Source organism: Erinaceus europaeus, chromosome 8 (assembly GCF_950295315.1).
Source record: "Erinaceus europaeus chromosome 8, mEriEur2.1, whole genome shotgun sequence".
NCBI lineage: Eukaryota > Metazoa > Chordata > Mammalia > Eulipotyphla > Erinaceidae > Erinaceus > Erinaceus europaeus.
The window spans coordinates 4,305,294-4,317,881 of record NC_080169.1 but is presented as its reverse complement, the minus strand read 5'-3'; the positions used below and the strand labels follow the sequence as shown (position 1 = coordinate 4,317,881).

Below are 12,588 nucleotides of genomic sequence, written 5' to 3'. Positions count from 1 at the left end.
TTGTAGAAGGTGGAAGGTCTGGCTTCTGTAATTGCTTCCTCACTGAACATGGGTGTTGGAAAGTTGATCCATACTCCCAGCCTGTCTCTCTCTTTCCCTGGTGGGCTGGGGTTTGGGGAAGTGGGCTCCAGGACATACTGATGGGGTTGTCTGTCCAGGGAGGTCTGGTTGGCATCATGGTAGCATCTGGAACCTGGTGGTTGAAAAGAGAGTTAATATAGAAAGTCAAACAAATTGTTGACTAATCATCAACCTAAAGGCTGGAATGTTGCAGATGAAGATTTGGGGGTCTCTGCTTTGTAGATAGCTGGTAGGCCTATTTTAGTTATATTCCAAACGGCCCAAATGGGTGTACTAGTTGTTTTGTTTTGTTTTGTTTTTGTTTTTCTGAGCCTGACATCTGATATGCAGGTGGACCCAAGTTATTGTCTAGGGGAAATGTTGTAATGGCTGGAAAAAGGGCTAGGAAGCTGGATCAGGGGAGAAGAGTAGCTCCCACATATGGGAAAGGGGTATAAATATTGTTAACATATAAACCCCATCGATTTGAGGGGATTTGGGGCCTATATTCAGCTTAGGAGCCTATGTGACCTCTGCATCCCTGTAGGTCTGAGCTCACATTCTGTAGTCATGAGTAGGAGTGTTTCAAGCTGCCCCAGTTGCAGGACTCATCTTCCTCAGGTGGAAGATAGTGTATGTTGTCCAGCTTCCTTTCGGAGGATGAAACATTCTCTACCATTGTTGATCCACATTGAGGGCAAGGTCCAATGGGGACCCACAAAGGAGTCTATTGTGTTGTTCCTGATGGAGATGACCAGTATCAACGGAGAGAAGGTTTATTAATATTATTATTATTACTATTATTATTAATTTATTATCTAATATTCGAGGCCTAGGCCCATCATGTCTGTTTGGGAATCTCAGGACTCCCTAACTAGGGCCCCAGATGATGGGATGTCCTGATAGTGACTAAAGAGTCATCAGCAAAGTATGCCAGTCTCTTGCCCTTATTGAGCTTTTGCTCGACTTGACTATTTTAAGAAATTTTCTCATGTGTCCCCATTCTTTCTAATGTTTTAATAATGAGAGTCTCTTCTACAAATTATGTTGAGAAAATTGGGTTGTAACATGTAGGTGAATGAAACTGGACTACCACATATCAGCAGGGATAAAGGTCAACTCCAGATGGATCAAAGGCATGGACAGTAGACCAAAAACTGTCAGATACATAGAAGAAAACACCTCACGATCTCTGCTTCCGAAATGTTTTCCATAAATTCAAGTCAAACAGTAAGGAAAACAAAAAACAAAAATAAACCGGTAGGACTACATCAAACTGAAAAGCTACTCCTCTTCATTCTTCTCCTTCTGCTTCCCCAGGCCCTCACCTACACATGGTTTCACCTCTTTGAGCAGATGAATGAAGCAGATCTCTAGTGGCAGAGAAGGAAGAAGGACACTGGCCTCCTCTTGGGCTGAGCCTGTTGTCTTTGGGAAGGCTTCCCAAGTCATACTTTAATGGTGCATTAGTACATTATTGTTATATTAATATGCTAATTTCAAGGTGGTAAAAATATATAAAATATACCAGCTAAAAGCAGAGATGATGAAAATGAATCAAAATACCCTTTTCTTTAGAGACTCATGTCAGATATACTGATGGGGGCCCAGGTGGTAGCGTACCCAGTCACGTGCATGTTATCACTACACCTACACCCGGGATTGAGCTCCTACCCCTCCACTTGCCAAGGGGATGCTTCCTAAGTAGTGAAGCAGGTCTGCAGGTGTCTGTCTCTCTCCCTTTCTATCTCCTCTCTCAATTTCTCTCTGTCTTATCAGATAAAATAGAAAGAGAAAAAAAAGAGGAAAAATATCCACAGGGAGCAATGGTTTATAGTCCAGGCACCAAGCCCCAGCAATAACACTAATAATATTATTAATATTATTAAATAATTATAAACAATTATATAAATATTATAAAAACAACTGTATATAGACAATTTTTAAGTGACTATAAAAATACATAAAAATAATGATGAAAACAGGTTGAAAATAAAATGGAAAAGATACACTGTGCCTATATCAATCAAGAGAAGTATCTATGTTAATACCATAACATTTGAATATATCATTAATATGTAATATTACTAAAATATAAATACTTAACATTTTAGTACTATTATGCTATGGCCAGCAGGTAGGAAGGAGGTAGATGCTAGAACCTAAAACTTGCCATCAAGGCGAGCTGAGGTGTATACCCTAGAAGGTTTCCCTGGTTTCCTCTGCTTAGGAAGTTTTCCTGGGTGTAGAGCTGTTGTGACAGCCCAGGATGTGTCTTCACATTCACCCTGCAGGTAAGTGTCAGCCCAGGTAGTTTGCAATGGATGTAGGGATGTATCCAGAGTTTCATTCTGGTTCAGACTGGTGGTCATTGCCTAAATCAGGTGAATTCCTCGGGGAGTCCAGCTAATAAGTGAGATCATTTGGTATTTGTCCTCTTATTTTCTTATCTCACTTCAAATGTTTTCATTCAAATGTTCTATCTAAGGTAATACAAAGGAGATGACTTTATCATTTTTAGTAGATGAGTAGTATTCCATCATGTAAATATGCCACAATTTTTTGTTGTTGTTGTAGTTGTTGTAGTTGTTGTCATCATTGTTAGATAGGTCAGAGAGATATGGAGAGGAGGTGAAGACAGAGAGAAGGAGAGAAAGACACCTGTAGACCTGTTTCACTGCCTGTGAAGCGACTCCCCTGCAGGTGAAGAGCTGGGGGGCTTGAACTGGGATCCTTAGGCCCGTCCTTGTGCTTTGCACCACCCTCACTTAACCCACTGCAATACTGCCGGACTCCCCAAAAATCTTACAAGATTTATTAACTTTCTTCACTCAGCTTGACATCATTCTGATTTATGATGTGATGAGTGATTTTTCTCAGTTGAAATTTAGACATTTGAATATTGTTAGACTGGATCTAATTAATCCTCTTGTGTATATATTCTTCTATGGCACAATTCCAGCAAAGATAGAGTACCCATGATCTTATTACTGTCAGTTTATCCTTAAAAAGATCTGTGAATTGTTACTGTTGGATGGCATCAAAGATCCAACTTAGTACACTGTCTTTTACTGTAGATGGTTTTGTTACTACTGAGTTGTGAATAAAGTACTAACTCTTCATTCTGACTCCTCTAGCATTTCCCCAGTGGGAAAGTAAAATGAAAATTTATTGTAGGTTTTTGCAGAATTCCAGGCTCCCCACATAATTTCCACTGGGATCATGGAAATGGGAGGCTTTAAATGAATTTTGACACCATCCCAGTAGGTTATGTTGGGGATAGATTAATCAAGGATGAAGAAGGTTAGGTCTAAACTACCTACTTGACTGCCTACTTGTCCTTTGTTGGTATGAGTGAAGGCAAGACCTTCACTTTCTCTCTTTGCACTGTTTGGTTTAAGCAGATTATTGTCTAACTGTTTGCTGTATTCCTAGATCTTTTATTTTCCTGCCTGTTTGGTTCAAGTGTCTACATCTATAGATGGTAGAGTGTTGGGTGTTTTGCAGATGATAAGTCGTAACCATGTACCAACGACTGTATTATAAACTATTAGCTCCCCAATAAAATGGCAGGAGAAAAACGGAGAGAGGAACAAGGAGTCGTTCACCCCTGTTTCTATATTTTGTCACTAGAACCTACTGGTAAAATGTAGGCTTGCTGGTGACTTAATTATAGGACTTCAGTTTTGAAGTGAAATGTCCATCGTGTTTTTGTCATCACAAGATTTTCTCATTCAACACATGTTGGCATTTGGAGCTAACTAAATGCTAGCACTTACATATAAGCAAATTCATTTCTCTTAATTCTTTTAAAAAATATTTACTTATTTTATTTTTATTAGATAGGCTAGAGAGAAATTGAGAGGGGAGGGAGAGATAGGGATAGAGAAAGATAGATACCTGCAACAATGCTTCACTATTTGTGAAACTTTTCCCTTCGCAGGTGGGGAGTGGGGACTTGAACCCAGGTCCTTGTGCACTGTAATGTGTGTGCTCAACCAGGTGCGCCACCACCCAGTCCAAAAACTTACTTATTCCTTAACCATTTTATTGGAGGCTTAATGGTTTATAGTACAGTCATTCACACACAGGTATAGTTTCTCATCTTCTTGAAGTATGTATCTGCAAAACACTCTGACTCTATTTATTTGATTTTATTTTAAAAATTATTAGTGATTTGTAATGGTTTAAAAGATCACAGAGTAGAGTTCCACACTGAAACCATGGTCAAAATTATGTTGACTTTTGAATATTATTATTATAATACTTAAGATAATGTGTTTTCCTCCATTATCTCTTTTGTTTTTATCTTTTTTTTTAGGTAGCTATTGCCTTCTGTTACCGCATACTTGTGGGACTGATGAATTTATTTGGGATAGAAACTAAGGTCTGCTGGAATGTCACCAGAGTAGCACCTCTAAATGAAATTCAAAGTTGTGAAGGCATGTTTCTTCCAAAAATATTGCCATTTCTGTTAGTACTTACATAGATAACTTAACATTGTAATTAACTTTAAGACTTACTGTGAACTACTGTTATTTGTTTTCTTTAAAACATCCTAGAACTGATTCATCTATAAGAATATTTATCCCTGGGGGTGGGCCAGCAGTGGTGCACTGGGTTAAGCACACATGTTACCCTGTGCAAGAACCCGGGTTCACACATGCAGGGGGGAAGAGGTGGTGTAGTTGGCATAATGGTTCTGCAGGTTCTGCAAAGAGACTCATGCCAGAGGCTCCAAAGTCCCCGGTTCAACCCCCTACACCACCGTGAGCCAGAGCTGAGCAGTGCTCTGCTTAAAAAAAAAAAAAAAAAAAAAGATCACTTTAAATGCTTTTTGAGAAGACTAACCTTAGTATGTTTGTTTCTGAAGGTATAAAAACCTTCTCAGACAAGCTAAATATGTTTGTTCTAAATTTCAGAATAAGACAGACAAAGGCTTTTGAGCTTCTTGAATATATAAATGTGGACTATGCAGGTTAATATAATGATGTAGTTGTACACAAATATTTAAAATCAGATATACAGTATAAAGTTGATTTAGAAATTCTACCTTCTATATTTTCACAAGTAATGAACACTCCTAAGGATGGGCCCATCTTCATTGTTCATTAGCAGGTTCTACATTGTTCTCCTTGTCAGAAAGACTTTTGGGTTCATCTCACTGTATTGCAAAATGTGTAACTATAGCTTGTACTTGAAGATACTTCCAGTTTAGCACTTTACAGTCCTGCTCTGACACTGCCCCATGTAACTCACTCTGGAATCACACATACGGCCGGATTCTCCGTGTATTTCAGTATCTGTTAGCGTTTCCTGTCTCTAACACACACAGAGCATGTGTCTCTGTGACACACACCGGCGTGCAGATATACACTGCTTCCTGGGTGCTTCACAGCACCGCGCGGCAATCTCCTGACGCATTTAGTCAGGGTAGTTGGCGTGCACAGACATTCTGTGACGGTCGAGAAGCTAGAACATAACTTCTTTCCCTTGCCTGAAGTTATGCAGTAGTGATGGCGAAGCCAGTACCTGAGAGCCGACCTCTCTGCTCTCTTCTATTTCTCTGAGCATTCCTGATGTTCAGTTCACTCTGGTAACTTCTCCTTTTTACAGCCCTCCGCCACTCCCCAACACTTTCTTCCCTCAGCCTTTTTAGCCTCCATAAGGAAATCCTTATACTTTCGTGGCACCATTTACCACCTGTAGTCAAATGACTGGAAGCAGACAGCAGGGAACTTATCTCAGGAGTCTGTGCCTGTCTTAGACGTCTTCACTTGAAGATTTGTCAGGACCTCAGGCCAATATTCACAGCGAGATGCAACATCTTACACCTGCTACTTAAGGTTCATGCTCCCAGAGGGATAAAGAATAGGAAAGCTATCAGGGGAGGGGATGGGATACAGAGTTCTGGTGGTGGGAATTGTGTAGAGCTGTACCTCTCTTAGCCTATGGTTTTTGTCAGTATTTCCTTTTCATAAATAAAAATTATATATTAAAAAAGTACTTGCTACCTACAGTTCAAAAGGACCCTGTCACTTAAGCTAAAAACTCGTGTTAGGTGGCTTCACTCTCCTTCCCTCTCATGTCAGTTACCCAATATTGTGAACTCAGCTTCCAGAATATTTCAGAAGTCCATACATTTCTCAGTTACCTTTCCTGCAGTCACTTTCTGAGAGTATAGTTATATTTCATTGGTGTGATAATGTCAATCAAGTCTGAATGCAACTATAATAAAGTATAAATGCAAGTTAATAGTGCCTCCTGTGAAGGAGAAGTGCTTAGGCAGCCATTAAAAAGAGCAATAATCTGAACGGTAAATTCTTAGCAGCAATTCCATGAACTCTTGACTGCAAAGCACTGAGATAATTAAGGCCAATTGCTTTACAGTAATTTACTCACTAAATATTGTATAATCTGTGTCTTTCCAAAGGAATAGGAGACCCTGCTTGCTTTTATGTTGGTGTGGTTTTTCTCTTAAATGGATTTATGATGGGATTATTCTTCATATATGCCACGTATCTGAGGTAAGACTACTGTATTAAACGACGCTTTAGTGATTTTACATGGACTACTTGTTGATTAGCTTAGAAATTTGATGCAGGGAGTCGGGCTGTAGCGCAGCGGGTTAAGCACAGGTGGCGCAAAGCACAAGGACCGGCATAAGGATCCCGGTTCAAACCCCGGCTCCCCACCTGCAGGGGAGTCGCTTCACAGGTGGTGAGGCAGGTCTGCAGGTGTCTGTCTTTCTCTCCTCTCTGTCTTCCCCTCCTCTCTCCATTTCTCTCTGTCCTATCCAACAACGACGACAACAACAATAATAACTACAACAATAAAACAAGGGCAACAAAAGGGAATAAATAAATAAAATAAAATATTTAAAAAATATAATAAAAAAGTCTACATGTCATTTTCTTTAAAAAAAAAGAGAAATTTGATGCAGTAGTAGCATGAGAAGAACTATATTTCAAGGACAGATGTATTTTAACACTAAGAGGGGTAATAGGTTGTAGTTTGTAGATTATTTCTGGTTTTCATCTCTGCATGTGCATTCAAAACCAAAAAAATTAGAAGAGCTGTGGAAGATACAAACACCTCTGCCTTTTTGTTGAGGTGTAACGTTGGCTTACACCACTTCTAGCTTCCAGATGTGCAGGTTCTCATCTTAACTATTGCATATGTCAGATGACCCCCATCACCAGACACCTTGTCACTCTCTACACCCAACCATCCCACCCCTTTCCCTGTCCCACGCCCTCCTCCCCTCTTGTAACCAACATTCTATTCCCAGAATCTAAGGGTTCGTTTTTTATTTATAACTTGCTGTGCTCCATTACATTACACAGTTAATTACGTAGCAACTGTCTTTCTCCTTCTGATTTTTTTTCACTTAGCAAATTCCCCTCCAGGTACACCACTGTTGTTGTCAAAGGTGAGATTTTATCTTAATGCCCGAGTAGCATTCCATTATGCGTGCTTGTCATTAGGTGCTTAGGATGCCCCTCGTCTAGGTGATTATGAATAGAATCGCAACAAACATAGGACTGAGTATGTCTTGCCACATTTTTCAGATAAATGTGCCAAGTGAAACTACTGACCTGAGTGTCAACTCTGCTTTCATTTTTATTTTTTTGAGGTACCTTCCCATTGGGCCCCAGCTCACACTTGCACCAGTCGTGTGTAGGGTTTCTTTCTCCCTTCTCAGACCCATTGTTTCTTGACTTCTTGATAACAGCTCTTCCAGCGCGGGGAAGGTAAGCTCTCAGAGTCATTTTGATCTGCATTTCCCTTGTGATCAGTGATATAAGGCATCTTTCTACGCCATCATTTGCCACCAGTATGCGATTCGGTGAAATGCCTATTCCTTTTTTTAATTATTTTTTTTCTTTCTGTATTGGGGGATTAACGTGTGCCACCACCAGGCCTTCTAGTTGCTTTTCTTTTTCTTTAAACCAGTGTAGATAATAAAACAAAATAGTAAAATAAATAAAAATATAAAGATATTTATTTCTACCTTTGAGCTTTCTGAGTATGTTATATCATGTTCTTCTAACATGTAATATTGATGTTGAGAAATTTGGTAGTATCACTGAATTTATATCTCAAATGACACATGTCTTTTGTCTTAATGGTTTTAAAGTGCTTTGTTTTATTTGCTTATTTTTTTTTTACCAGATCATAGCTCAGCTCAGGTTTATGGTGATGCCAAGGATTAAACATAGGAAGGACCCTTCGGGACTCAGACGTCAAAGGCGGTTGCATAGTCTCTGTGCTGTCTTCTGGGCTACTGACTTTTATCAATGATTTTTATCAATTTAATTAAAACGAGATTCTTTGAGTTCCTAACATTTGTTTTTGTAGACTTCAGTCAATCAGCTTAGAGATAATTCAGAAAGTACAAAGGACTAAACATAGTTGAGACATTCTGGAAGAATGCCAAACTTAACCTTTTAAAGAAAAACCTTGTGATAGAAACCAGTTTAAAGAAGACCTTGTGTGACCTGGCCAATTGTGCAGTGGCAGACCTCTACGTTTGCAAACTTGAAAATTCCAAGATTGTTCCCAGCACAATATACGTTAGTGATGCTCTGCGCTCTCTCTCTCTCTCTCTCAAATGAATCTTCAATAAATACAGAGTGATAGATCATTGGAATAAAGCAGAGCCCTGAAGCAGAAACATGTACTGAAGGCTGTCGTGAAGATTATATAGATCTGTGGAAGGCAGTGTAGGCTGGTGTGAAGTGAGGTCAGCCCGAAAGAGGTTGAGTATGGGATGGTCTCACTCTCAGACAGAAGTTGAGAAATAAGAGCAGAAAGGAGAAACACAAAGCAGAACTTGGACTAGGTTTGGTGTGTTGCACCAATGGAAAGGATGATGATGGTGGAGGAAAATCTAGGCTGGGGATTGGAGTGTTTTGCAGAAAACTGAGAAATTTTGCACATGGACCAACCACTGTATTTACTGTAAACTATTAATCCCTCTTATTAAAAAAAAAATGGTGCTGGAACTAATCAGTAGATCAATGTAAAAGACAGAGAAGTGGGAATTATATGTAAGACAAATAGTAAATGCATTGAAAGCTTAAAGACGAAAAATAAAATTATAGAGTGTTCAGAATGTTACCCAAACAGGGCCTGGTGATGGCACACTCTGTCAATGCACATATCGTGAGTAAGGTGACCTGTGTTCAGGCCCTTGGTCTCCACCTGGCTTCACCTGGCTGCACATATCATGAGTAAGGTAACATGTGTTCAGGCCCTTGGTCTCCACCTGGCTGCAGGGGTGAGGTGGGGTGTAGCGCAGCGGGTTAAGCGCATGTGGCACAAAGCACAAGGACCAGCATAAGGATCCCGGTTCGAGCCCCGGCTCCTCACCTGCAGGGGAGTTGCTTCACTGGTGGTGAAGCAGGTCTGCAAGTGTCTATCTTTCTCTCCCCGTCTTCCCCTCCTCTCTCCATTTCTGTCTGTCCTACCTAACAACGATGACATCAGTAACACCAACAATAATGACTACAACAAAAATAAAAAACAAGGGCAACAAAAGGGAAAATAAATAAGTAAATATTAAAAAAAGAAAAGAAAAATAGGAACAGTAATTTGGGATGCAGAAGTAGTTCTTAAGCCAAGCACAAAAATTGAGCTGTGAAGAAACCTCCCCCACTGACAAATTGGATAAAAAATAATTTTATTTTCTCAAGACTTGGTAGAGTGAAAAGATAAGCTACAAATTGGCAGAAGATGTTTGCAAAGCTATACTGTCATGTTGAGTCTATGAGTTACATTCATAATTTTGATAAATACGTATGTCATTTCCAGAAGAATTCCAGATTGCCAATGAACAGATATAGAAGTAACCACACATGTGAATAATCAGGAAAACACATTTAAAACATATTGAAGGAGCATTTTCACATCTACTTAGTGAGTGAAAGATGGCAGGTCCATTAATACACATTGCACATTTCTGTTAGTATAAAGATTGAAAACAGAATAGAGGGGAGTCAGACGGTAGCGCAGCAGGTTAAGCACAGGTGGCACAAAGCACAAGGACCGGCGTAAGGATCCCGGTTCGATCCCCGGCTCCACACCTGCAGGGGAGTCGCTTCTCAGGCGGTGAAGCAGGTCTACAGGTGTCTGTCTTTCTCTCCCCCTCTCTGTCTTCCCCTCCTTTCTCCATGTCTCTCTGTCCTATCTAACAAGGATGACATCAACAACAACAGCAATAACTACAACAATAAAAAAACAGGAACAACAAAAGGGAAAATAAATATTAAGAAAAAACACTAGAGTCTGACATATATGTGTCTAGGATAGTGGCTGTCTCAAGGGAGCACGCGTGGATCTAGGGTGCACGGATTTTTTATTTCAGTGACTCACAGTGATTAGAAGGATATTCACTTTATACTTATTTTAGGAACTATCTAGAAAGTTCTATACACCTTTCCTGTATGTGTCCTCTGTAGGAAAATTTGCACAGTAATTGGGCAGGGTCTGAGGGAAAGGGATTACTTTGAAGCTATGTTGACAGGGTTTAAAATTGTTACTCTAAAAACAAATAGTAGGAGCCAGGTGTTGGTTGAGCGCACAGCACATTGTTACAAAGCCTAGGGACCCAGGCTCAAGCCCCTGCTCCCCACCTGCTTTGCAAAGCAGGGCTGCAGGAGTCTTTCTCTTATTCTCTATTTCCCCTCCCTTCTCAGTCTCTATCATATATATATATATATATATATATATGATATATATCTTTATGTATTGGAATTAGGAAGTTCCATTTGTGCTACATTAATAAAAGAAATCAACACCGTCTTTGCCCATCCTTAGATGTGACTTATAGAACACATAAGGGATATTCCAAAAATGTCATTTTCAGAGCCATTTTCTAAATCTAACTTTGGCTAATAAGATCACTGGCATTTACTTTCATGGTTCTAAATGCTCCTCAGTGGCAAGAGTGATTCATTTCTTGTTTTCATTGATATTATTTTCCTTTCTTAAATAATCTTGAATTGAGTAGGTAGGCCATGTCACTCTTCTCTAAACACTCTACTTGAGGAAAATAACAACTTATAAGACAGTTATTGTCACGTATATGCAGTCTCTTATTTTCTAGTGATAGGTGTCAGCACACCACACCCAGCACCAGCTGACATCTTCCTCCACCACATTCACTGAGATATTTAAAATACGATTTTCAACTCTTAAGAGATCATCTTGTGAAAACGTCACCATATTCTGCATGAATCATGATTGTGTGCTTCTTTTTTTTTACAGTGGGACTCAACTTGGAGGTCTAGTTACAGTTTTATGCTTCTTTTTCAACCATGGAGAGGTTTGTTTCTAGAACATTTTTTTTTTTAAGAAATAGAAGTGACTAGGACTGGGGAGATAGCACAGTGGTTACGCATAGACTTTCATTCCTGAGGCTCTGATGTCCCAAGTTCAATTCCCTGCACCACCATAAACCTGAGCTGTGTAGTGCTCTGGTCTTTGTATGTCAATCTCTCTGTCTCTCTCTTCACATTAAAATAAAATGTATTTTTAAAAAAATCTTAAAAAAACAACAACAATAGAACAGATATACTGTTATTTGTTGAGTTGACATTTATTTCATTTCTTCCTACCAAACTTTATTAGAAGTAGTTGCTTTCCTCACTGTGGAAGTTATGAAGTCAAAATTTAAAAAGAGATCATAGATATGTACTTATGATTTGATAGGTAAATTCAACAAAGTTTTAAATACCTAAAATATGCCAGATTTTGTGTTAGATACTAAAGATATAGTGGTACAAAGTTAAGAGAACTTAAATGCTAGTTTTTGAAAGCAAAATATGTAGTCTATTTCGCCACAGGTTATGAAAAGTAGAAGTCTTTATCCACTACTGTTGGGAAAGGTATTAATATTTCAAATATGTTTGATGAAGAAGTCATAAAAATGATATGTAGATATGTTAAATATACTGACTTAAAGTAAATACATGTATTATCATTCACTAATGTAATGGTATAAGCTTGTTATGATTGGCCTTTGAGGTTAAATTTTATGTTAAATTTGTAATAATGTATTGGGTTAACTTTGTAATAATGTATTACCTTTTTAAGGTTTACAATTTTATTAACTTAGAGGAGAAGCATTTTTAAGATCCTTGGAAAGATCCTGCTGGGAATGGTGGAGTTGGGGAGTTGCTATGAAGGTATCCAGCCCCAGTGATAACCAGGGTGGAAAAAAAAAGTTAGATTCTTTCTAGTATCTCAGAATTCTTGAGATAAAACTTCTCTAGGGAGTCGGGCGGTAGCTCAGTAGGTTAAGCGCACATCGCACAAAGCATAAGGACTGGCATAAGGATCCCGGTTCGAGCCCCCAGCTCCCCATCTGTAGGGGAGTCGCTTCATAGGTGGTGAAGCAGGTCTGCAGGTGTCTGTCTTTCTCTCCCCCTCTCTGTCTTCCCTATCTCTCTCCATTTCTCTCTGTCCTATCCAACAATGGTGACATCAGTAACAACAACAATCATAACTACAACAACAATAAAA

General features: G+C 39.2%; 1 protein-coding gene across 1 annotated transcript in view; it reads left to right on the top strand.

Annotated features, from left to right (window-relative positions):
• DPY19L2 (dpy-19 like 2) overlaps positions 1-12,588 on the top strand; it is a 77,348-nt gene that overhangs the window by 17,808 nt on the left and 46,952 nt on the right. The window contains exons 5-7 of the mRNA XM_007523397.3: positions 4,382-4,502; positions 6,494-6,587; positions 11,332-11,389. Coding sequence (XP_007523459.2) covers positions 4,382-4,502; positions 6,494-6,587; positions 11,332-11,389 — 273 coding nt within the window. The remainder of the gene's footprint in view (positions 1-4,381; positions 4,503-6,493; positions 6,588-11,331; positions 11,390-12,588) is intronic.